The 25,847-nt window shown below is 35.8% G+C and overlaps 1 protein-coding gene across 3 annotated transcripts; it reads right to left on the bottom strand.

The window, feature by feature from the left end:
- Positions 1–9,874: 9,874 nt before the first annotated feature.
- Positions 9,875–24,985, bottom strand: ARRDC3 (arrestin domain containing 3). Of its 3 annotated transcripts, none has more exons than XM_044662831.1 (8): positions 24,589–24,985; positions 20,445–20,526; positions 18,239–18,386; positions 17,139–17,241; positions 16,325–16,581; positions 15,435–15,597; positions 14,530–14,684; positions 9,875–12,800 (listed from the first exon to the last, which is right to left on the bottom strand). In XM_044662831.1, exons 1-8 carry the CDS (start codon positions 24,866–24,868, stop codon positions 12,744–12,746), a joined length of 1,245 nt encoding a protein of 414 aa, XP_044518766.1. In that variant the 5' UTR covers positions 24,869–24,985; the 3' UTR covers positions 9,875–12,743. The 3 variants fall into 3 exon arrangements, with proteins under 3 accessions (XP_044518766.1, XP_044518774.1, XP_044518782.1); XM_044662839.1 differs by having other exon boundaries at positions 20,445–20,505; XM_044662847.1 differs by lacking the exons at positions 18,239–18,386; positions 24,589–24,985 and having other exon boundaries at positions 20,445–20,468.
- Between the last annotated feature and the right edge of the window lie 862 nt (positions 24,986–25,847).

The raw sequence follows: 25,847 nt of genomic DNA, 5'->3' as shown, positions 1-25,847 counted from the left end.
AGAGGGAGGGAGAGAGAGAGAGAGAGAGAGAGAGAGAGAGAGAGAGAGAGAGAGAGAGAGAGAGAGAGAGAGAGAGAGAGAAAATCAGGAGAGTGAAATGCCTTTCCCCAGCTCACACAGGTAAGAAGGCACCAGAGCTAGAAATTGAACCTAGTTCCTTCTTTTACTCATGCTTATAGATCTTTCTAATAGGATCCCAGAAAGCAGCTAGAATGAAACAAGGCATCAATTACTTTGTTTCAGGGCCAGAACAGATATTTTGCAAGCAGGCTGAAAATATCATATGAACTTAATGCCAATCTTCTAGGAATTCAAGATTTAAAATAGAAGCTTATAATTTACAATTCGCAGTTGATAAGTCAGGGTCATTTGGAAGCCAGATACCTTTCCCATCCACTAGTTAATATACTGTTTTGAGCACTCTATATTCAGTAGTCACCTATTGATTGACTAAATGATAACTAGCTCCCTAGAGCTATAAAGTTATAAAGGAGTGGCAGTTGCATAGCTTTCAGAGAATAAAATTTACCTCCTAGAAAGAAAAACAAGTAAAGGTGCATCCAATAGAGCCATCTCAGTGGCCACACATTAAGGAAAAGAGGTAAAAGACAGAAGACTAAGGAACAACAAATTTGATGCCAGGAAGACTGAGGTGTGAAATCTAGCTCTGCCAACCTTGGGCAAATTATTTCTTTTTCCTTGCTAAATTCACTCTTGCTGGGCATTCCCTCACTATAACCCTTGTGCAGATCCTTATAGAATATTGTGAAGGAGAGGTAAGGAACTTGTCTTCCAAGACCTCTTCCTGTCCTTCAGGGGCTCAGGCTTTTCCTCTGCTTTACTTCACACAAGCCAGTCCTCAGGAGTACCTTTTCTAAGCGTTTTCCTGGCAATTATTAATTCCTTCCTTCACTGGGAATGAAATGAAAAGATTAGATAATGTAGATGCAGCTTTTTCAAACCATAAAGCACTATGTGCCTGTCATTATTGCTATTTCTTTTCCCGAGTCCTATACCCTGAGTAAAATTATTTAACATATTTATAATTTTAATAATGATCTTCAAGAGACAACAGTTTAACATCAAAGGAGGAATGAGTAACAGTTTCTATTAGGTCAAGTGAGGGACAACTAGGTGGTGCAATGGATTGGATGCTAGTCCTAGAGTCTCATCTTCTTGAGGTCAAATTTATTCTCAGACACTTACCAGCTGTGTGACCCTGAACAAGTCCCTTCACCTCATTTGCTTCAGTTTTCTCATCTTAAAAATGAGCTGGAGAAGGAAATGGAAAACCACTCTAGTATTTCTGCCTAGAAAACCCCAAATGGTGTAAGAGATAATAAGACTATCTTTTTTTACAGACAATATGATGGTATACATGGAAAATTCTAGAGATTCGGCTAAAAGGCTATTTGAAACTATTAGTAATTTTAGTAAAGTAGAAGGATATAAAATAAACCTAAGTAAATCAGCAGCATTTTAATATATTACTAACAAAGTCCTTATAAGGAGAGATGGAAAGACATGTTCCATTTAAAATAACCACAGATAGAATAAAATACCTGGGAATATATCTGCCAAAACAAACCCAAGACCTACTACATAATTATAAATCATTTTTTACACAAATAAAGTCAGATCTAAATAATTGGAGGAATGTTCATTGTTCATGGAAGGGCAGAGCCAATATTAAAATGCCAGTCCTATCTAGCCTAATCTACTTATTCAATGCCATTCCAGTCAAATTACCAAAAAAATTATCTTTTTGATAGAAAAAATAATAATAAAATTAATTTGGAAGAACAAAAATTCAAGAATAGCAAAAGTATTAATAAAAATGTAAAGTTTTAGCAATACCAGTTTTTAAATCATATTATAAAACAATAATTATCAAAATTACTTGGTACTAGCTAAGAAATAGAAAGGCAGATCAGTGGAACAGGAAATACATACAATGAACATACAAAAAAAGATTATAGTAACCTTGCATTTGAATAAAATCCAAGGCTTTGGGGATAAGAAATCACTATTTAATAAAAATTACTGGGACAACTGGAAAGTAGTTTGGCAGAAACTAGGTAGAGAACAATATCTTGCATCATTCATTGAGATAAGATCAAAATGGATGCATGATCTAGACATAAAAGGAGACATCATAAGCAAATTAGAAGAAGAGGGAAGATATTACCTTTCAGAGTTATGGATAGGAGAGGAATTTATGAATAAACAAGAGATGGAGAGCACTGTGAGATGTAAAATGGATAATTTTGTGCACAATAAAACTGAAAAGGTTTTGTACAAATAAAAGAAATATTGCCAAGATTAAAAGGAAAGGAGAAAATTGTGAGGAAATGTTAACAGTCTCTCAGATAGCAGTCTCATTGAAAATATAAGAGCAGCTAGATGGCTCAGTGGATTGAGAGCCAGGCCCAGAGATGGGAAGTCCTGGGTTCAAATCTAGACTTTGAATACTTCCTAACTATGTGTCCCTGAGCAAGTCACTTAACCCCCATTGCTTAGCCTGTGCTGTTCTTCTGTCTTGGAACCAATACACAGTTTTGATTCTTAGATGGAAGGTAAGGGCTTAAAAAAATGAGCAGATTAATTTTTTAAAAAACTTGGAAAGAGGTGAACTACATGAGATGATGAGGAATGAAATGAGTGGAACTAAGAGAATACTATATAAAGTTACAGATTTAATATTTGAAGAATAACTTGTAAATGTTCACCTCTAGAGAATGAACAGAAAAATGGAAACACAAAAGGCATAATCTATACTTTTTGCCAAATGATAAATTCTATGATATGAGGGAGGGACTGAATAAAAAAATAAAAATACATATCTGGAGGGGGGGGGGATCCTAGCTGGTATCTGTAAACAGTAGGTTGTATTTGATATGTATGGAGTCAGGGCAACTCAAGAGAGAAGGTTGACCCTTTCTGGGGACATGCTGCTAGCCACCCTCAGCCCCCACAGTATGTAGGCCAAAGTCATCATTAGCAGCACCTTTAGCATAAATCACAAGAGCAGGCAGGTGGCTTACTTTGCAGCTGCTCTTGAGTGTCAGCCAACTCTGTCTGCTATAGATGAAACTCTGGTGGAAGTTCTACTTCATTTTCACTCTTATTCCAGTTAAGTATCTTTTTTAGATGAATTATGATGTTCTCTACAGTAGGTATAATTGATGACTATTCCCTTTAATAGCTATGTTCCTGAAGAGATGTGCATAGTGCTTTATGTTGGTTCTGGGGATGCTTAAATATCCTGAAGAGTGTGTTCTAGGATTCTCCATGGACAACTAAACTACTCCTCTACAATCCATGATTTATTTTGTGGAAATCAAAAGGATAAGCTTAGTTTGAAATTTTTCAGATCTATTATCTTGAAATCAAAAGGATAAGCTTAGTTTGAAATTTTTCAGATCTATTATCTTGAAATCAAATAGAATCTTACACAGTAAGCAACCGCTCATTGTTCATTTTGTACATATGAATTTGATTTATGGGGGTAATATAAGCTATCACATCATTGGTTCAGGAAATTTCCTCTACTAGTGTGGATTACCACCTGCTCTGCAACTTGTTATCTTAGATAATTAACTGGAGCTCTGAGCAATTAAGTGATTTTCCTAAGGTTATATAGTTATATAACAGGATTTGAAACCAAGTCCTTCTGACTACAAGGCCAACTCTCTAAATGATGCTGCCTCTTTGAAAATGAAGTATTTTTTTACATAAAATGTACTGGTGGTTACCAGAGGAAAGATTTAGAATCAGACAACCCGATTAAGGGCATGAAAAAAATTAATAAAGTTTCCACAAGGCATAGTAATTCTCTTTTCCTTTATTATATCAAGAAAGCTGGGGTCTATAGAGTGTTCAGGAAAGACTACCTCTGGTGTGAAGGTTTGCTGAGCCCTTTTCAAGGCTGTTTTACTCCTTTGGAGTCCATTTACAACCAACTCTTACCTATGGCTCCAAAAAGCTGTAACATGCACAGTGGCCATACCCTTGTAAACTGTCTTGGCAAATGGGCTTGAGGTTGAGGGTAACCAACTGGCCTCAAACATGTTGGTAAGTTTAGGTAGTGTCTACATGGGACATTTGTGAAGAGTTCCTCCAGTGGAAAGGGTGGATGAGAAAAATTTGTTCCAGTAGCCACAAAGAGACAGAAGCAGGCGCTTTGTGGAACTCTTAGATGTGGAAGATGCCAAGGTCATCCACTACATCCTAGGCTACCTCCAGCCCTCTTGATTTCTTCTTGTCTTTCCACTGGATTTTGATGACTCTGAAAGAGAGGGTGAGGATGATGACTTTGTGTAATTCTACCTCACTTATATCCAATTTATGAATGAAACATCATCTGGTGATGTCATTTTGGTTTTCTTTAAGTATGGACAACAATCAGCCAATCTAGAAATTTTCTGAGGAGTAGGGCTGAGAAAATATCCATAGTTTAAAGAATCTTGATTATATTGTTTTCTACAAGGTGTTATACCAAGAGCATTCATGAACCAAACCTAACTCACTGTATAATAAAAAACAGTGAACACTGTATTTGAAATGCCTGTGTTGGAATACCTGACACTTACTACCTGTGCTCTCTTTGGCAAACCACTGCTCTGAGTCTCTGGATGTTAGATTCCTCATCTGTAAAATGAAAGGTCTGGGACTTGGTGACTTCATAGCTGGTACTATAGTTAGATTAGAATTTCAACCCAGCAAGAAAATCAGGGAGCCAGATTCTAGGAGCTATGTCTGGAGTTAGGTCATTCCCTGGGAATGGAAGAAATCCCTATGGTCTTAAAGTAGAGTAAAAAGAAAGATCTCAGATTAAGGAATGAGTTTCATAGGAAAAGTGACTTGTGATTAGTTAGAAACTACAACTCCCAGAATGCCACACACTTGAATCCATCTAAATCTTTTCCTTGCTAAAACATCCTCATTCAATCCTGGAAGGATTTGTCCTTATTCTTTTCTTTTAGGAAAGGAAATCAATTGAAAAATTAGAAACATTTTACATAGCTTGGCTTTATCTCTAAATTATCTGGAATATGTCAGTTCTAAAAACTAAAGAATACTCATTGTCTCTATTTTATCTAGGTTGGGAATTTTCCCTTAACGATATTGCATTCTTTCTCTTCTCTTTTCTTCGCCTTTTCTCTTTTTTCTTGCCCTTCTTCTTTTAGGGAAGTTGAGTCTACAGTTTTCCTTCTCCAATAGTTATCAGCCTACTCTGTCTTCCAAGATAGGCTTAAGAATATTTAGGATTCTTGAGGCATTTGTGTTCACATGTATTGATCTCCATGGGCTGCCCTAGGAGACCAACTTTCCCTGCTTCCAGAAGAGAGACACAGAAGGGAGGCACAGTCTTCTCTCTGTTCCTGTCAGTTCAAAGTGACAACCCTGTTGTATGTGACAACTGGACAGGGTAGGGTGAGTTAGTTAATTTCAAGCCTGCCATCACAGACAAGGAGCTTGTCTGTAGTAAAAGGTTTGAAATAAATTGGCAGGAGCCATCAATTTCAACTGGGCGGAAAAAGACTGGCATCTTAGGGGTTCAGAAACATCCTTATTGGCTATGGGCCAGCACATCAAGTTGTTTGCTTGTTTGTGTCTGACCTCCTTTTTTTGCCCCTGACCCCTAATGCACTAGTAACTATCTTTTGGGGACCAATATTATATTAAAAAAAAGTCTAGATTTTAACATTTTCATTTGCATAAAGTTGTTTGCTAAACATTTGTTGTCTTGACTTGAAATTATTTTGCTGGTTAAAACTTAAAGTTTTAAATGCATTAATTAATTTATCTAGTATTTATTATTTGTTATGTACAAATAAGTAAATAAATATCAAGTTGTTTTTGCCTTTAGGGGGAAAAATTCATGTTATTTAGAACAAATTCCATATAATGCTTTGAATCTTCTTATCAGTGATGAATCCAAAATTGGAAATATCTGTGTTAGTGGAGTCAACCATCTCATAAGGTTGAAATTATATTACATTTGTCTTTGGTATCTTTCCTTTAATTGACCAAAACTATTTTTCTAACTAGTAGACTATTAAATTAAATAAAGTGATGCTCTAATCCCAAGTCTATAGTAACTTCCACGTTCTTTCCCAGAGCTCCACATGTGTGAGAGATAATTAATCATTCCCTTCAGATGCAAAGAATTTGCTAATGGTGAGTTTAGAACCAGCAAGTTTGTTTCTGTTTTAATTTATTTCTTTTCCAGTACAACCTATTAATATTTATTTTCTCACATCAGATTCTGCTATTATTTTAAAAATATACACATATAATGTGATGTCATCAGTGTGTGGTATTGCATTTAGGATAACTCTTGCTACCAGTTCAGGTCACAACCTGCCTAAGACTCAATAGAAAAAGCTTAGGGAGTAGCCTTAGATATTTAGAGACTTGTTCAGTGTCAAACAGCTAGTAATTATCAGAGGCTGGATTTAAACTCAGGTGTTTCTAACTTTCATTTTTTTATTTCCTATTATTTATTTATTTGTTTTAAAACCCTTATCTTCCATCTTGAAATCAATACTGTGTATTGGTTCCAAGGGAAAAGAGTGATAAAGGCTAGGCAACGGGGGTTAAGTGATTTGCCCAGGGTCACATAGCTACTAGGAAGTGTCTGAATTCAGATTTGAACCTAGGACCTCCTGATTCTAGGCCTGGCTCTCAATCCACTGAGCTACCCAGCTGCCCCCATAACTTTCATTTTTTAAAATGATTATTATTCAAATATGTGTAAAAAATTTTAACATTTGTTTTTAAAATTTTGAGTTTCAAAATCTTTTCCTCCCTTTCCTTCTGCCCTCATTGAGAAGGCAAGCAATTTGATAAAGATTATGTACACATACAGTCTGACTTTCAATTTAGTAGATATTACTGTCTCTGCTTTCAAAATACAAATTTGAAAAAAAAAATACATCCTAAAACAGCTTTCATTGCTTCGTGGTGGTCATAATCTTTGTATACATTTTAAAGAATAGATATTATACCTAAATCTAGGCTTAGACTAGCAACCACTTTAACCCCAAAATGTTTCACATGATAAAATATTGTCTGCTATTGACCCACTATGGCTTGGGTTGTTTGGTAGTAAAGTGGAAAAGGCCCTAGACTAGGAGTTGGGGAAAACCTGGGTTCAAATCCTTCCTTACATATGAACTAGTTGTCTTACCTAGGGCAAGTCCTCATCTGTAAAATGGAGGAGTTGGATTCACTGGCCTCCAAGATCCACTTTTAGTTCCAAATATATTATGACCAATACTTTCATACATACTATTTTACCCAATCTCATGTGGATTTAATTACTTATGAGAAGACTGGGTGAATAAAATTCACTCATAACCAAATCGTTCTTCAAACCATACAGTCACGTTGCTTAATAACATGTGGTAAAGGGGAAAATGAGATGCTACCAAATTCTTAGATTTGGACCTGGTAGCCCATTTTGATTCCTTTCATGCCTATCCCAAAATTGTAATCCTTAAAGTAAAATCCACTCAACTTGCATGCCACTTTGTTGTCTATTTTTTTAAAAATAAGTGGTCATTCTTTATGTCACAAATGTCAAAATGAGCAGAGATCTGGTTTGGCTATGAACTTTCTTCTCTTTCCGTTAAGGATCTGACTAATTGGCTACAACCTAAGAAATGGTGATTTTCTTTCATTATGTTCTTGTTTTCTTCTTTGTTCACTGGGTATTAGTTATAGAGTTCTTCTATTTCATTTTCTGAGTTCATTTATTTTCTTTTCCATTTCCTTGTAACTTTTCTAAAGATTTTTCTAAAGACATTTGACCTATTGAAGTTAAAAAAAAACGTTATTTGGTGTTGTCCTACATATTGCAAGTTTTGGATCTATCTCTGCTCCTTCTCAATTATAAAATTAATCTGTTGAAAGACACATAGTACTACCAGAAATTTATGTTAAGAAACGTGAGCTGTTGTACAAATTCAGGCTTTGCATTAATTGTCCACTATTTCAGGAGTTACAAGGATCTAGCTCTAAAAATAGTAGGCTATAAATTTTCTTTTGAGTTTCAGAATGGCATGATTACTTTCCACTCACTGAATACCATATAGCTATCAGATACACATTTGTTTATAGCACAAGACTCATGAGGTTCAGTTTGTATCCTCTCCTGTGACCTGTGGACTGGTATACTGACTAGCCTAGTCTTTGGTTGGTGACAAAAGGGTAGCATGGTACATTGGAAAAATGCTAAATTTGTAGAATGGGGACCAAATTTAGAATCTAAATCCAGACGCTGTTGAACATCTGTGGGCCTTTGCACAAATCAGCTAAATCATTCGTTTCCTTTTTTCTCATCTCCTAAATGAGTTGGGCCAAGAAGATAATTTTTAAAGTCTACCTAAATGAAATCCTATAATTATGGTTAGATCAATAAACATATTGTAAAATAACTGCCATTTTTAAAAATGAAAAATAGGACTTAAGTCCAAAGTCAATATTATTATGAAAATAGGTCTGAGAATATGCATTTTTCTATTTTTAGTTATCAAAAGATATCCCAAAGAATTTAGTAAAGCTTTTGAGTTATTCAAGAGGTATTTTTTTTCTCAGTATCTTCAAGCCATTTAGAGTATGCCATAGTTTACATATATGTAACTTTGGAATTCTACTTCCACTGTTAGGAAGGAAAAATACAGTTATATTTAATTTTAATGATTTTCCTAAACATATTAAATGTTTTTCATGATGAAAGCTTTATCATTGAAATGATTTTCATCTCGTTAAATAATCCACCAGGTAATCCTGAAATTTTTATTGGATTTGGTTATCATAAAAATTGGTTTGGTCTTTTATTTTATAGATGACAAAACCGAAGTTCAAAAAAATTGTGATTTGTTCAGTTACAGTTTGCGTCAAGAGAGATGATTGGGAGCCTTCTAATTCTTTCCATTTCCCCACACCATCTCTCTCTGCTTATTATGGCTGGCTATTTTTGTATTGTTCTTAGCTGCTATGAATAAAGACAACAAAGGGCTTTGGTTACAAATTTGGTGGTGCATGCTGGAATTTCTCGGCATCAAAGGAACTAAGAATATGCAAGTTATCCATATAATGTGGCAGCCCCTCTGATCAGCATCAACACTGAAAAAACCAAATATGAGAATTGCTAAATGTATGTATTGAAAGTAATTTATTTCTTTTTCAAATTTAAAGAAAAATATTCATTGGACATAAAGACTTGGTAGTTTTTATTTGGGGCTTTCTAGATTTGCATTACCACTTAAATAAAATGTATTATAAGTTTAAGAAAGATTAATTTTTCCATTTGGATAAGAAACATTTTTTGCTAATGATAAATATGTAAATTCTCTTAAAATGGTGTTTTTTCCTTAAAAGGGGTATTTTAATAATATTGCAAAAACACAAATGAAAGCATTCATCTCCCTTTTGAGATACTAGAAATGCAGATATAATGGCAACATGAAATGAAAACCAGGAAATAAAAACCAACCCTGGTTAAATTCATACAAAGCCCTGAAATATAGAATTGGGGGGGGGGAGGGGAAGTTGACTTGAAAGATTAAATCTCAAATTTGACAACCCAGCAGTTTATAAATGAAATAGAATTTTAGTTAAAAATAAATGACAGTTACTTTAATGTTTCAAATTCTCATTTAAACGGCCCCTGTGAAATAATTCTGGAATAGTCTCTCTAGTTGGAATATGGCTTTAATCACGATGACTGAAGTGTCTAGTGTGAACCTAGCAAATGGGCTCGTGAGAGATAACTTCATGGAGGGTACAGCTTTCTTTTGCAAGTACTAGTGAATAACAAAATTCTCAGTTTCTCAAGATTTACAAAGAAACACTCTAAACACAATTTTACAAAAAAAACCCAAAACAAAAACTTTATTTTCCACAAGGAAGAGCAATAGGAAAAATTATCATTCCCCATGTATTCTTAAAACAGAGCCTACAAGGACATGTTCAGCACCAAAATAAAAAAAAAAAAGGGAAAAGGAAAAAAAAGTACAAATGACCATAGAATATATTCTATAAAGCAAACATTTAATATTGCACTTTGTTTCTTTAACATTTTGGATTTAACTTGTCTTTCCTAATTGGAAAATCAGGAATCTCAAACACTGGAATACATTTATGATTATAATGCTTTATGTCAGGAACTGACCAATACCTAGGAAATAATATAGTAAAGTAATGCCTCTAAACAACAGAGTATAGAAATACTTTCATGGAAAAGAAACAAAAATAATAAAAACTTTATTTGATAAAGTTTTCAAAATTTAAAGTGATCACATATCTTCATGTGGTCTGGAGCCAATTCCTATTGGTCATCCCTGCTCTCTGTGTAACTTAAGGATTACATCATGTTAAGTATTCCAATGCTATGCATATCAATAATTGTTCCCTAGTCAGTGAGACATAAGAGGAAGAAAAAAATAATGGGGGTCATTTGACAACCCCTCCCCCCAACAAAACAAAACAAAACAAAACAAAACAAAACAAAAAAACCACCAAATGCCCTTTATGCCAAATAATCCATCAGCTTTTTTTGGGGGGTGGTGGTGGTGGTGGTGGTGGGACATTCACAAAATTATTTAACAAGAATAAAAAAATATTTCACCCCCCATTTCCTTGTTATCTAGTATTCATTTTCTTACTGGAAAACCCTTTAACTGAATCACTTAAAACGTGATTCATTTTTATGCTGGGCTTTCTTCACCCTGTCAGCATTTTTCAAACATGAATTTTCTTCCATGTTTTCTTAAAGGCCACTTATGGAAAAGCCTATTTTATTTTTTTGTATGAAGTTTTAAGACAGTATTTTACCAGGTCAAGCACCATACCAGAGTCTCTAAGGTTTATAGCCACTTCACTAAGTCATGGGTTAGATGGCAGGATAGCTAAAACACACCCTTTCCACTCATCAAAAATGTTGATTTTGGTAGAAAAAAAATTATTAAATTCTTTTTGAAATGGAAAGTTGATATATATTATATATATATATGTATATATATACACTCTGAAAATGTATAGTTATCAATGATTTTACAAATGCTGGTATATGTTTTAAGAGAGCTAACCATAATTGTCAATAAATTATATTACTGATTTGATCACTATTCCTTGTTTGTGGAGGATAGAAGCTCCCTTTCTACAGGTCCTTTGAAGTTTTGTTCCAACTTCTAAAAAAACAAAAAACAAAAACGTTATCACTGGTATAGGTTCCTCAGTGTGTAGAAACATACCTTCAAAAAGAGTGAATTCTGCCAGCAATTAGTGTTCTGGACATTTTGGTGGGTCTTAATTGCTCATTTTATCCATTTTTAAAATTAATAAAAAAAAAAAACAAAAAACCTCAAGCTCTGCCAAACTTCAACAGACTATAATGTGCATGATCTGAGCCCTGTCAGCATAACAGTATTTTCTTGTCCTTTTTAAAATATACTTTCTACCAAAGACTTACAACATATATTCATTTTTTTTTGGTGATTCAGTTACTATGTATAAAAATAAATTTACTTTCCCTTCCTATCCCTAGTGGCTGAGATACTTCCATACTGTTTGGACGGTAAAAGACGTTATTTCTTAAGAGCCCTAGCCCTTAACTCTTCACTGGTGCTGGCTGATACTGCCTTTCTTTATGATTCTGTTTTCAGCTCTGTTCATTTCTTCTTCCATGTATAATGATAAAAAGGGAATGTGGGTGAGTTTTTAACTTTTGTGTATGTCCCTTTTCCAAATCTCCCTCCCCCAAAAACCAACCAAACAAAAACAAAAAAAATTAAAAACAAAAAATAACAACAACAAAAATATTCAACAGTGCAATAAAACAAATAGCATTCCAACAGTTTGGCAAGTGATGCGTTCACCTGAGATTAAGTGATTTTAGGCAGTCTGTAACAAAATGCTGCTTTGCTATAATAGTAGAAAGGCAACACATTCTCAAAAGAAATCAAGAAAGTTAAACAATCTTGACAATCTCATGAGTTTTCTCCTCGTCTCCCCCCCCACCCCCAACATTGGTGTTTGCTTATCTACTACAGTAGGCTGCAAAACATACAGCAAGAAGGATTGGCTTGAAGGCATTTGATGTTTGTAAATAAATCCACAATAGGATCCAAGCTGAAGAGGTGATACATGGTCAGCCTAGAAGGACAATTCTGAGCATGTGCTACACAGGTAAAGTCCAGGCTACATTAAATTAAAAAAAAAAATGTCAGTGCATTTGTCATCATAAAGTTTTTCAAAGCTTTCTTTTTGCTCCTTGTTTGTGTTGACCACAAGCAAGTTTTAAAAAGAGCATCAAGAGTCCGGCATAAATGGGAAAAAAATAAAAATAAAAAGCTGTAGTGACACTGAACCGCACAATGTAAGCATTGAGCATGTGCAAAATTTTCAAATCAAAAGAAGGAAAAATTTCCCTCTTTTACAACGTGGTGTCTCGACACGTACGACCATAGGCTAGAATAAGGCTGCTCCATGTATGTGCCAGTTTTAAGGGAAAAAAAAGCTCACATCTTCAAGCATGTGGGAGCAGTCCTGTGATGTTGCTATAAGGCTTCAAAAAAGCATGATCACTGGTTGTTTCGTGTATTTGCCATTTTCTGGGCAAGAGTAATACCACTTCCTCTGAAAACGTGTCTCCAAGATACTTCCTCTATCCACAGCAGGGCAGAGAGATACAGTTCCGAACCAAGGTCAACTTATTTCAATGAAGCTTTCCTTCAACGAGAGGGGCAAGATGGTCTGTCGTCTGTTTGCTGATCAGGATTGGGATCAATCTAGAAACCAAAAAAAAAAAAAGAAAGAAAATGTTAAATTATTTTGAAAATACTTTTTAAAATGGTGAAAAGGTTTGGAATTCTATGGATTACTGTAATCTAAAAGCCTGGGGAATCAGAAAAAAGAACAAGCATTTAAAACATCCAGAAGATAGTCTTTCCAGAATACAGAATGTGAATTGTGGGGTAAAGGAGGGGGAAAATTGTTCCTCTTCTAACAGATGTCCAGTGGGATCAAGCATGACATTAATGTTTGGGAATTAATTAATTCCCAACTAATCTTTGGGAAGATACACCTGCTGAAGTCTTTAGTCTAGAATACTGTATTTAAGATAAGAGATTTTCTTCCAACATTCAGTTTTAATCTATTAAATGCAAAAATGAAGTCCATTTAGAATGTGAAACATTTTGATTGACATTATCTCCTCTGCTAAAAAAGGGATCGGTATAACTCTCCTCGGGACGTTAGGAACCCTAGACTTGTGTACAAAATGCCTGGGCCAGTGTAAGCATACAAGAATGACTGGTGTGTATAATCCCAGAAAGGGGGTAAGGCACTGTATACTCCCACTCTGATTTTCTCCAGCTTCTAGAGACTTTAGCTATAAACATTTAAGTGTGTTCAACTAGCTGACCTGATAGACCCAGGACTGTAGCTGAAGTGTTTTATATTTTTCTTTCTTTCATTCTTTTTTTTTGGTTCTGGATGTGGGATTTTATTGATGTAGAAATTCCAGGTGAAGAAACTCCCTACAAGGATATGTATCAATAACTCATGGGTTTGAAATGTTGTCGAGGACACCAAAGGTTGATTAGAATTGAGAACCAGGTCTTCGTCATTTTGAGATAAACTCTTTATCCACTAGATCATACTCTTGAATCTTTTGGGGGCATACCTGGTTCTAATTGATGCCAATTGCCTATCCCTTACCGTTCTTCTGTCTTGGAACTGATAGTATCGAGTTTAAGACAGAGAGCAAGAGTTTAAAAAAATAAATGATTTTAAGTGCCAACATTTTTTGAACATGAGACTGACAATGCAAAGTAATGGCATTTAAAAAACAAAAAAGAACAAATGCAACAGAGCAAGAAATTGATGTGCCAGTGTCATTGAAAGAAGTCAATGCCATTAGAATAGCAGGATTTCTTACTTAGAAGAAATACCCGTCCATTTTTATTATTTATAATTTAAAAATATATTATTTATTTATATTTAAAATTTGACTTACTGCAAAGGTTTTTTTCCAAAGTTGTTCCCTTTCTAATTTCAGATACATGGATTTTATGGAATAATCAAAACTGTCCATTCTGTCTTCTATACTCTCCCATCCTTTTTTTTAGATCAAGAACTATTTCTCCATCCATAAATCTGAAAAGCAATTTCTTCCTTGCTCCTCTCATCTTTTAGGGTGTCACCCTTCAGACCTTAGTCAATTGGAGCCTATCTTGGTCTAACAGTAGGTGATGTTGGGTCTGTCTACAAAGGCTACGCTTTTTTAGCTCCTGCGTGGGCTTGGGAAAATGAATTACAGTATTAGTCTAAAAGGAATGTAATTAGGAATATTACATTTCTTGCAGAAGAATCATTGTTACATTCTAAAACCCAAAGAAATTTGTCCGAAGTGCTGCTTGGGGAGTTCTTTGTGCCTCCAGCACCCAGCAGAGGGGAGCAGAAGCCCCAGGGCAGTGGGAGTGATGGGTGAGGAGAGGGGACTGGCAGGGTGCTTACCTCTGAATAAAGAGGAGGCGGCAGAAACCGAAATTCTTGAATGTATGCAAACAGTGGTCCTTGGAGAGCCCGTTCAAAATCGTCATAGGCACTCATGGGCGTGAGATGGCTCTGTCTCTGTTCCTCAGTGACAACTTCCGCATAGCTGGGTGGTGCTAAAGGAAAAAGATACACGCAATTCGAACAGCAAGTTCTTATGCATGTCAAAATACAAAGCATTATAGATATTATAGAGGTTAAAAAGGAAAACTGGGGGGTAAACTAGGTAAGTAAAAGAGTTGGTGGCTAAAATTTGACACTAGTCACTAACACCCCCCAACTCCCCCCCCAAAAAAGGTTTTTCTTACCAAAAAGCTTCATTTTAAACTTAAATGCTTGGGATAGATCTTTATAAGGAATAATAAATAATTAACTCGGGTTTACAAAGCTCTTTCCCCCAACATGTAAACCACCTTTTAAAGTAGGGTCATGCAAGTATTATTTTTATCCAGTAGGAAAATGAGGCTATAGGCAGTTGTGATATAATAATAATGACGATGATATAAATACTAATACCTCATTGGAAACTTACAATGACCCTAGGAGATCAGGTCCCATTATCAGCCCCATTTTACAGCTGGGGAAACCGAGGCAAACTTAACTAATTAAAGTAGTTTGCCCAAGGCCACAGATGATAAATATCTGAGGCTGGGTTTGAACTTGGATCTTCCTGACTCCAGATCCAGGGGCTCTATCTACCAAGATACATAGCTGTCTTGTCAATAATGACATATTTAGCAAGGGGCAAAGCCTAAGCTTCCATTTCCTAGTTTGGTCCCCTCCTTCCTACTGTACCACCAAAGACAGTCATGTCCTAGAGAAATTAAGATTGCACCAAAAGCTTAGAAATGTACTGATCAAATTACCTTCAGGTCTTTCAGGCAGGGATAGACCAAGCCAGTTCATATTGATGCTACACTGGCTGCTGACACTGGACGTCCTGCTACCAAATGGATGTAGGGGAATAGTACCGATGACGAGTGGCAAATTAAGAAATAAGTCCATGGCTCCAGGAATATCCACATAGACCTAATATGCAAAAACCAAAAGCAAAGGCATCCTTGAGGTGAAATACTATTATATATCTTTGGCGGTGTGCTGCAATTCAAGTGAAACTGACATCTACTTTATTTTTATTATAACATAGCTTAAATTTTTTTATTATTTTTTATATTCATGTTATGGTTTATAATATTATTATTTGTGCTTATGTTGTTATTTATAAAATTATTAATATTCATGTTTGTATTATTATATCATTATTTATAATACCATTTGTTCATATTATAATAGAGATAAAATTTTCACTTTCGTCAATTACTAAATCAATGGTGTCAGATTCAGATAATTATTTATAATACCATTTGTTTATATATTATTTTATTATATTATAATAGAGATAAAATTTTCTTTATCATCAACTACTAAATCAATGGTGTCAGACTCAGGTCACATCTCTCCCCTTGTTGAACCAGATTAAAATGCAATTGAGAAATGTCTAATAAAATACCTAAAAATGTGATGCAACATAATGTTAATCTGTACATTTCTATTTCCATATGTGACCTGCAGGAATCCTTATCTATGATTTCATGGCTTCCCTTTCTACCACATGATTAAAAGAAGTCATGAAAACAGAAGATATTTAAAATGTGAAGTCTGTAGGCCTCATTTAACAAAATCTTAAAAACTGTGGTCTCTCTTTTAAGAAAAATTCCTATAAACAGGGCAAAAGAAGTCCCAAATCAGTACATACCATTAGTGAATATTCCACACGGATTATACTACAGTCCAAAATAGAAGGTGAAACTGGTGGAATTTTCAGAAGTCTTCCATTCCAAGTCTCTGTCTTTCCAGATGACAAAGATTCCCCTCGTAAATTGGCCACAAGTTGTTTTACTTCCTTCATTTTCCCTTTGGCATAGAAGGCCTGTGTTTGGTAAATGGCTGCCTTTGGCACCACCATTCGGGAAGAGCAGTTCTCAATCTCAGCAAATATCTGAATTGATTCACCTAGAGTAAAAAGCAAACAAACAAAACCCCCAAGTTCTATTAGTGATAAGATAACTAAGAGGAATCTTTTTTTTTTTAACTAATTTCCTTACCAACATTTAAACACTAAAATTTTATTTCATCGAATGAGAAATCTGTTCCTAAGTGGGCAAATTTGAGAACTGGCAAATTTGTACTAATAATATCTAGCATTTATATATTCCTCTAAGTTTTGCGGGTCTTTTTAAAAAAAAATGTTATCTCACTTCATAGTGAGATATGACCTTCATAGTAACTCTGGGAAATAGGTGCCATTATTATTCCCATCTTACAGAAGAAGACATGGAGGCCAAGAGCTTAAAAGTTCCTTGCCTAAGGTCACACAGCTAGTGTCCAGTCAATAAGATTATCTGAGAAGACTATATATATTTTTTTGATGGAAATTTTGATAAGTAAAAATAATGCTGTTTTCCTCAACAGAATTAGGTTTTTTGTTGGGTTATAATCACTGTAACTATATACCACAAAAACAACTTAAGAGAAAATATTCTTTGAGGGGATAATTCCTGAAAACATACCTGGGGTGTAGCCCTTCCTTTCAATTTTGGCACTTAAGGATATTGGGCCTGAGGTACAGAACCAGCAACACAGAGTCTTTTCTTTTGTGCCTGCCTGGGGTGACTGCAAGAAATAAAAGAAAGAAAAATTTAGGGGTTGGTTCAATGCCACTCTTTCTAATATGACAAATTAGGCTTAAATAACAAAAAATGGTATTTTTTAATTGCCTAGAAATATAATTTTTCTTCTATTAAACTTCTATACTGTGATGATTCTTTTCCATTGAGGCAATACCAATTAATTAAAATTAAGGTAGATGATTTATTAAGATCATGTAATCTTATACATGATTTTGGCATTTCTATGTATTGTTAGAAATTAAAAAAAAAAAAACCCTTTCCACAGTCCATTTAAACTTTTTTCTTTTCAAGGAAAATAATTTGATTATATTCTCAAAAATGAAAGTCATCTCTCTCTGAGAATTTCATTTTTCAGTTGATATCTTAAAGCAGAAAATCCAACTCATTCAACTTAAGTCTTAATTGCTTTAAAGATGTTATTAATTTGGTAAACCAAATGAAGGTTTTGAAGTCAAAATGGAATTTAGGTCTCATATAAAACACCATTAAGATGCTTACTTTTCAAAAATTGTTTTATGAGACTAATGATCTTCCTATTTTTTTTTTGCAACTATCCCCACACATTAATTAATAATGCAATGCAGTACAAATTCTTAAATTTGGTTCTTTTAAGTTAGCAGTCTCTTTTTATAAGAAACTCTGATCCTCTTCCAATAAATTAACTGGTCAGGGAGCAGTTCAAAGGTTTGCTTTTTATTTGTTTTTCCCTCTGGAATGATATATTTTATACAAAGTACTGGTTGTCCATTTCTTTTAAATGGATTAAAAAAAACCAAAACAAAACACCAAGAGCACCTACAGAATATACTCAGCATTTCTGAGTTTTGGTGCTCTAATTATATGTCATTAGTATTGGTTTTACAGTATTGGTTTTCTAAATATATTGATTAAATTAAAATAAAAGATTTTGTAGTTTAGGTGTTTATGCTTTAGTATTTGTATGCCAAAAACCAGGAATGAAGAATTCAGTCCATTCTTACCAGTAATGAAGGAGTGTTGATATCTATATGCTCAAAGACTGTAAATTCCTTCTTTAATTTTACTGGTAGAAGCCAAGGCCTGTGCAATTCGGCTTTCACCCAATAGCGCACACTACCATGTCGGCCTTCGAATGAGGTAGCAAGTGGTCTGTGCAGAACACAAAGGTCAAAATATATTATTTTTTATTTCTCTTTCTAATAATTACACATTTGGTCAGAGCATAAGTAAAAATATATTGTACTGTATTGTTTATGCATCATAATATGTGAAACATTATTTTCTGGTAAGAATACCAGAGGGAACAGTCTTTTTTGGGGGGTGAGGTAGGTGGTGGGAGGTATAAAAAAATTTCCTGTTATTGAATATGAGTGTTTTAATGTAATAACAGGGATTTTTCTAAAACATGCCATAAGAACACAGTTCTTTTAAACATGTAAGAGGCTATTTCAATTATTAGCAAAGTTATGAAACAGGAGAATAAGCAATTCTGAATAAAATAGTCATTTCCTTGAAAATGACTTTAAATAGAGAATACCACCATTTTAAAATTGTGGTTTATTCTGAATGCTAACCAATGTAAGGACATTTAGTCCAAATGTTTCCAATGTCAAACTTCATTAGCTAAGGGTTATGACCCCATTGTGGCTATTAGTTAAATGATAATAGATTATAGTCATTGTGGCAAACCTGCTTTGGGGGAATTTTCTCTTTCACTGAGGTCTCTGTTTCATGTCTATCAGATCATTAAACCTAGTTAAATTTTCCCCCAAAAAACATTTAAATAAAAGTTCCAATGACTATTTAAAATCTCAACTGCTGATTTATCATCTTAATTTCCGCATCTTAGAACTACACAAGAAAATATATCTTGATATTATTTTAACACCTTTAAATATCTTTGAACTTTCTACTTTATTTCTATCATCAATCTATTTGGATAGCCATATAATACACAGAATTATCTATTTTCTCATCCTTACTCTACTTTTCGCATCAATGCAATATTGGATTTTTCCTTTAATTTTATTCTTTCAAAACATTAACATTTAAATTGTTTCATGTTCATTTATACAGAAAATACAAAACAATGCTTCTAAATTGTAATCTTTGCAATGATATTCTAAAGTAATTTCAGTTTATTATGCATGACCATTGGTTTTAATTATATTAAACTTATTTGGCCTATATCATCTTTATTCTAATTATACCTGAATTTTGTTTTTCTCTTTGAAGAGAAGTGCAATGCTCAAAGTGAGGTTCAAGAAACATTCTCAATTATTTTTACGAGTTCTCTTTACATGTAGCAATTCAAATATTAAATTTCAGTATGCAGAGATGGGAGTTAAAAATTATGGACACCTGATCAACTTTTATATCAGATAAGTTTATTCTAGGGTAATCAGTACAGGTGCCATTTTGCAATGTCTGTGAAATGCAATACTCCTTTCCTAGTAAGTAAAAATTACAAAATTCTATCACATCCTCCAATAGTTTTTTCCATTAATAAGAAAAAAAGATTTAAATCCAGATGCAAATATGAATTTTCTATTCTAAGTACATACTTTTATTACTAATTAATTTCTACTTTCTTATTGGGATGTGAATATTGTCTACTCCCAACTCACCCCTTAGTGACTTTCTGATTTACTGTTTCATTTTGAGTCTCTGCAAGTTCTGATATGTATAGTCATCATTTAATTTTTTTCCCATGTTTTTCTTTCCTCCATTGAGATAGGGCTTTTTTTCCTTGACTTATGACACCTTTACAGAGCCATATAATACTTCAAAAAAAAGTCTAAATATCACAGTATTTCTAGATGATCATTCAGTATTTATCTAGCATGAAGCTAGGCCCTACTCAGTCCTACTCTTATTCTCCTGAAATAAAACTACATATTGTATTTTATACTCAAGCATTGTAACCTCTTGACAGGTACAAGGAATTGAGTTTTAAAATTTCCATAATTTTGTCATTGTAAAGAAAAAATAACCTCTTATGTTTAATAGGCTGTTTTCCTATATCAGGTTTTAGTATATTCCTTCAGTAATGAAAAGGGTTTTTTTTTTTTTGTTTTTTTTTTTGTTAAATGTGTTGTGGTGTTTTTTGCAACCATCAATGTAAAAATATAGATTGAGAATTTTTAAAATTTTAAAAGAATACTTTTGACTATTTGGTGAAACATGGGAATTATATGTAATACTTACGTCTGTGGAAGCTCAAAGCTGAATGCATATTCATGCCTTCCTGAATGAATAGTGTTGAGGCCTTCCTCTGAATTGTCATCATCTACAGAGAAAGGAAAATATGCCATTTTGTCTTCAAGTATTATGTATGTTGTTCTGAATTATAAAGCAGTGTCTACTTGTTCTATAAGGCAAAATTTTAATATAATTCTCCCCCCCAAAAGGTCTTCTAATTTGCCTAATTGAGGACATATTAAGAAAATATTACTTAAGAGTTTTGCCTCTTTTGTAGAATGGAAAAATATGTGAATATAAACTTCCCTATAGCAAAATTATTTTAAGAACATATTCATGTAGGATGGTCTTTTATAGCACAGTGAATTTTTATGTGCTTCTCCCGACATCTTTAAAATGTGATTTTTTCTAAACAAAAACATTATTCAGCCCTGGTAGTTGTTTTTCCTTTATTTCTATTAACAGTACTAATTTCCCCGCAAGTAATAAGAACTACCTTTTAAACTAACTACCTATCAAATCATGGAGGCAATTTATTATAAAACAACTAGCATTGTTGAAAAGGAAGGGTCTAGTAGAGTTCCACCCTTGTGAAAGATGAGACCCAGGGAGGTGTTTGTATCTTTGAGAGAATAAGCTAAGTAGACCCTTCCTTTCATCATATCAATAGGATCTTATTTGTTGAAAAGCCTTTCACCCAAAATGGAGGGGATTCAGTCTTTAGCCAAACTATTCTCTCTACACTGACTGGATGATGGCCATAAAGGCCATTTTCCTTCTCACAGCCTGTAATGCTGGTGCTAGGTCCCTTGTTCTTACTGCATTCCCTTAAATGAACTTATTTTCTCCCCCTCAACTATTTTTAGGAACACTCATACATTGTGTTCCTATTTCATTATATCAAAATGGAAGATTAAAAAAAATCCTCCCTCCCCTCTCCCCCCCACCCCCAGCTTTGCACTTTTCATACAAAATGCAAGAATCATGATGATTTACACATTTCACCCCCATGATGATTTTCACCACAGCTCCCTGGCTAGCTAAAATGGCCATTTCTGCATTTCTGGTCTTCCAGCAGCACAAAGTTTCTTTCCCACCCCTTTCTTCCTCCCTTTCCTTTCTTCCCATCTCTCGCCGCTCTCTTTTTTGTGCCAGCTCAGCAGTCTTAGGGAGGCTCAGCACAGCGGCAAGAGCGGCGGCAGCAGCAGAAGCCCGAGCCCAGTGGTAAACAAGTGCTGAGCTGTCAATCAAAGACTCGACTCAAGCAGGAGAGGACCGGCCTAAACCGGCGCGAGCTGAGTCCCAGCCAGCCAGCCAGCCTCTCATATACATACAGTATACATTACACTCTAGCGCATTCGCTCACGCGCAACCTAGCCTGCTAGATAGACCCAAAGGGGGAGGAGTGGGGAAGCCAGGGTAGGGGGGAAGGGAGGAGCGGGTGTGCGTGCGTGCAAAGACACCCTCTCCTCCTGTGCTTCCGGTTTTGCACACCCAGGCCAGTGTCCTGGGGTTTTTGCCTACGTTTGGCCCAGACACCTTTAGGTCTTAGGCTGTTTCCGGCTGTGGAAACTAGGACAAAAGAAAAAGGGTAGGGGGTGGGGTGTAGAATCATCCAAGACAACAAATAATAATGCAGTGTAAGATGAAATGTAAAGGGTCCCACGGATTGGAAAGGGGTGTGTGTGAGAGATATTAAGAGGCATAGAAACCCTGATGTAATTAATCTGTAATGCTTTTATAATTTTTCTTTCCCTCCCCCCAAAATCTTTGACACTCTGCTAGTATATATAGGTGATTTGCTATCTTGGGTCCTGCTAGCCTGTCGGTTGGGTCACCACAAGGTAACACTCTTTGTTATCGAACTACAAGGTGGGTGGGAAACACCCTTCCTTTTCAACAAAATTGACACTTTTAGATCTTCCTCCACGCCTCTGCAGAGGAAAGGATTTCCCCCAAAACCTGCCTAGTCCGGTTATTTCCAGTTAAAAACGGGAGGATACTAGGCAATCCCGGCATTCGTATGGCCTGGGGGGAAGTGGGAAAGAAATTAGCATTTCATTCCACGAAAGCCCAATTAGTTTCAGGCTGGGCCCCCCAACAAGGCGGGGTTGTGCAGAGAGGAGTTTAGAGAAGAGTATCAAGGTATGGACAAGGACCCGGACCTCAGACCCACTGATAGACGGACTGCCCTGGAGGAACCTTTTACCGGCGCGCGGCGGAATCCAGGAACTGGAATCCTCAAGCCTCGCCCCCTCCCAGCCCAAACTCTCTCTCCCCACTGGGACAGGCACCCAATCCAATCAGCAGCTGGCATCGCCTTAGCAACAGGCTAACAAACCAAACTCCGCCTATCGCTGCCGGCACGGGGCGTGGCCTCGGTCACCAGGCTAGTTTGAGAGGTCCCTGGTCTAAGTCATTGAAACTATTCCAGGTTACTGTCCGTCCTGTTGGGCTGGACTGGGGGTGGTGAGTGGGTGGGAGTGTAGGATGGTGATAACAGGTTCTTGTTAATCAAATCCTGCAAACGAACATTAACGCCTATTCTGCTCTCTAATTTATTTTTACATTCTCCCCATCCCCCATAGCGAGGTTCTCTTAAATACATCATGTCTTTTGTGTTTTATTTAACAATCCTCCCCCCCCCCAAAAAAAGGAGACTTAATAGATTAGTTGCAAACTCCCGAGGCTGCTTTTGAAAAAGCACCAGGAATGTGACTAGGCATTTGCTCTTTATGGTGTGGTTTAATGACAGAGGGACTTAATGGATGCAAATCATGGATGAATAGTTTTTAAATGTTTTATTCTTTTATGGAAATGTCAGTTTCCCCTTAACGCTTTGACATGGTGCATCATGGATGCAAGTAATATCCTTCATTTATTCCTACACTTCACTGAGACTCGAGATAGCATAACTTAGTAAGAATATTTGTATGTATATTATATATTTAAAATAGGAGGAAATAAAATTTCTTAAATTATTCTATCTGCAAAAATCGTCAGTCTGAACTAAATACTGCATTAAAAAGGAGAAGGACCAAGAATTACATAACCAGTTTTAACATTATAGTCTTCTGGTGCTAGGAATTAAGTCATCGCCACCACCTGACGCGTGTAACCAATCTGCTGAGAGCTGAACAAGCGCCCCTCCTCACCCCCCCCAGTACTGGTCCGAAACAGGATTGAACCGCTTCTAACAAAGGGTGGAAACTTAGAAAAACAAGCTTAGAGTCTGCTATATTTCCACAATGTATCCATTCAAACAATAGATTAGCAATCTCAGGACCCCTTCCCCCTTTGACAATCCTTTATCTTCTTTTTCTAACCAAAATCAGACCTAGGATGAGAAGTCCTTTACATATCCTTTTGACTGGCACAGGTTTCATTGAATGTATGCTCCAAAGTTAGGAATGATGCTCTCAAAGGAAAAGAATTGACCCTAAATGGCCTCCTGGTCAAAATTTAAACCTACCATGATGATAGTTTTTTTTTTATTTTTTTTTAAAGAAAGGAAGAAAAAGGTAGTTTGATGTAAAATTTTAACTAAATTGGAAGAGGAGAAATATAACACGTGGGGTGTTTGATAGCATATGTCAAAATAAGCCACGAGAAATCCTTTATCAAAGAACAATGATTAATTCCGAAATCATCCCAAGTCATGTTAAAATCTAAAATCCACCTCCAAGCGTCAGTTAAAAAGATGCTACTCCATGCTTTTATTGAAACTCATTTTGTGGAACCAAGGTTGCAAAAAAGAAAAATGAAACGCTTGAGATCGACTCCAGTTTCTAGCAATGCGTTTGGAAACCATATTATTAAAATGATTAAATATGATGGAAGGAGTTATTAAAAATAAGGTGCACATGAATTGCAAGTGCGTATTGCAAAAGGCTGATAGAGGTGTTAGAGGTAGTTCAGCAAAGTGCTCTATACAGTCACTTTGCAGATGGCTTGAATGCATTGGCTGCCTAACCCTCGATAAATGTACAAAAAATCCAAATTTTCCAGTTTGCAAAAAGATTGTCTCCCACAAACGTCCAGATTTTCAACTGTAAAAGCGAGGAGTTAAAATGCATCAATTCATTAAAAAATGAGGCAAGCTAAAGAAAAAAATCATATTTATGACTTCTGAATAATACAACAAACTTACCTCTTTCATGCCCAATTAAGATGTCTTTATGGTTGAAATATTCTACTTCTTCAGTGTAATTCTGTGTATAGGCAGTGTTGGATCCAGCATTTCTAGATTCAGTCCAGCGTACTTTCGCATGTCCTCTTGCATGAATTTTGAGAGATTTTACTCTGATTTCCCCAGTAACTTCTAAATTCACTCTTCCTGAGACTGTATCCCCACTAGAATATACGGGGACATTGCTGTCATTAAGACAGTCAAAGCTTATTGTCAAACTCTTAACCTTCCCCAGCACCATGTTTATAACAAAATCTATAAAAATATAATGTAAGACAAAAAAAAAAGTCAAGATCACATATAAAATGCAATCTTCACTGAACACTGATCGATGTCTTTGCCGTGCAAAAGGCTTGCAGGCAGGATCAGTGCATTCTTTACAAATAGTTCATTGAGATTTCTTAAAAAGTCACAGCACTGGATGCTGCTCGCTGCTACTTCTCAGATCAGTGGTCTCTGTACAAAGACGGGTGGCTACAGCTTGCCAGCTCACTTTAAAACCAGCTTTGTGAAAAACAACCCCACAGAGCATGCGCAGGGCTCTGCTGCTTTTTCTTCCCCCTCCCTCGCGTCCCTCTTCCTTTCTGGTACAGTAGGTGTAGAACAGAGGGAAGAAGACTGCTGTAGGAGAGCTGAACCTGACTTCTCTTCATTGTGTGTTCCTATTGGTGGGCAGGCTACCGTAAAACTCCAGAAGTGGGATAGAAGGCTTTGCTACCGAGCAGATTCTAATAGCCGTGATAGAACGAGGATGGCTGAGCTGGGGACACGAGCAGAGGCCGGGGTGGCGGATGGCTGCTGCTGAGCCATTAGCCCAAGGCGTGCTTTAAGGGCTGGGCTGAAATGTGCCCACCGGGAATTCCTGGAGAAGGAAGAGTAAATGAGGGGTGGGGGAGAGACGGGAGAAACCGGTTGGATGGGCCAGTATAAGCTAGATTTAATGAATTTCAAGAGAAATTGCAATAAAAGCACACACACATCCCAAATCCAGACCTAAGAAATATGGTTAATAGACAAATCTGTGGAGGGTGGGTTGGAAACTTTGCAAGTATTTGATGCTGCTCTGGGTGGGGTGGAAATCAACTCTGTGGAGGTCAAAGGAATCTTATCTTTCCATTGAGATTGCCTTGGACTAGAAAAAGAGCATAATTAAGCATTGCTGTGTGCTGTCCCCCAGCAGCTGTCCTCTCCATCTCTTAACTCCATTGCAATGAAAAACA

This window comes from Gracilinanus agilis, chromosome 1 (genome assembly GCF_016433145.1).
Source record: "Gracilinanus agilis isolate LMUSP501 chromosome 1, AgileGrace, whole genome shotgun sequence".
Lineage (NCBI taxonomy): Eukaryota > Metazoa > Chordata > Mammalia > Didelphimorphia > Didelphidae > Gracilinanus > Gracilinanus agilis.
Note: the sequence above shows the minus strand (reverse complement) of the source record. Positions and strands in the feature narration are given on the sequence as shown.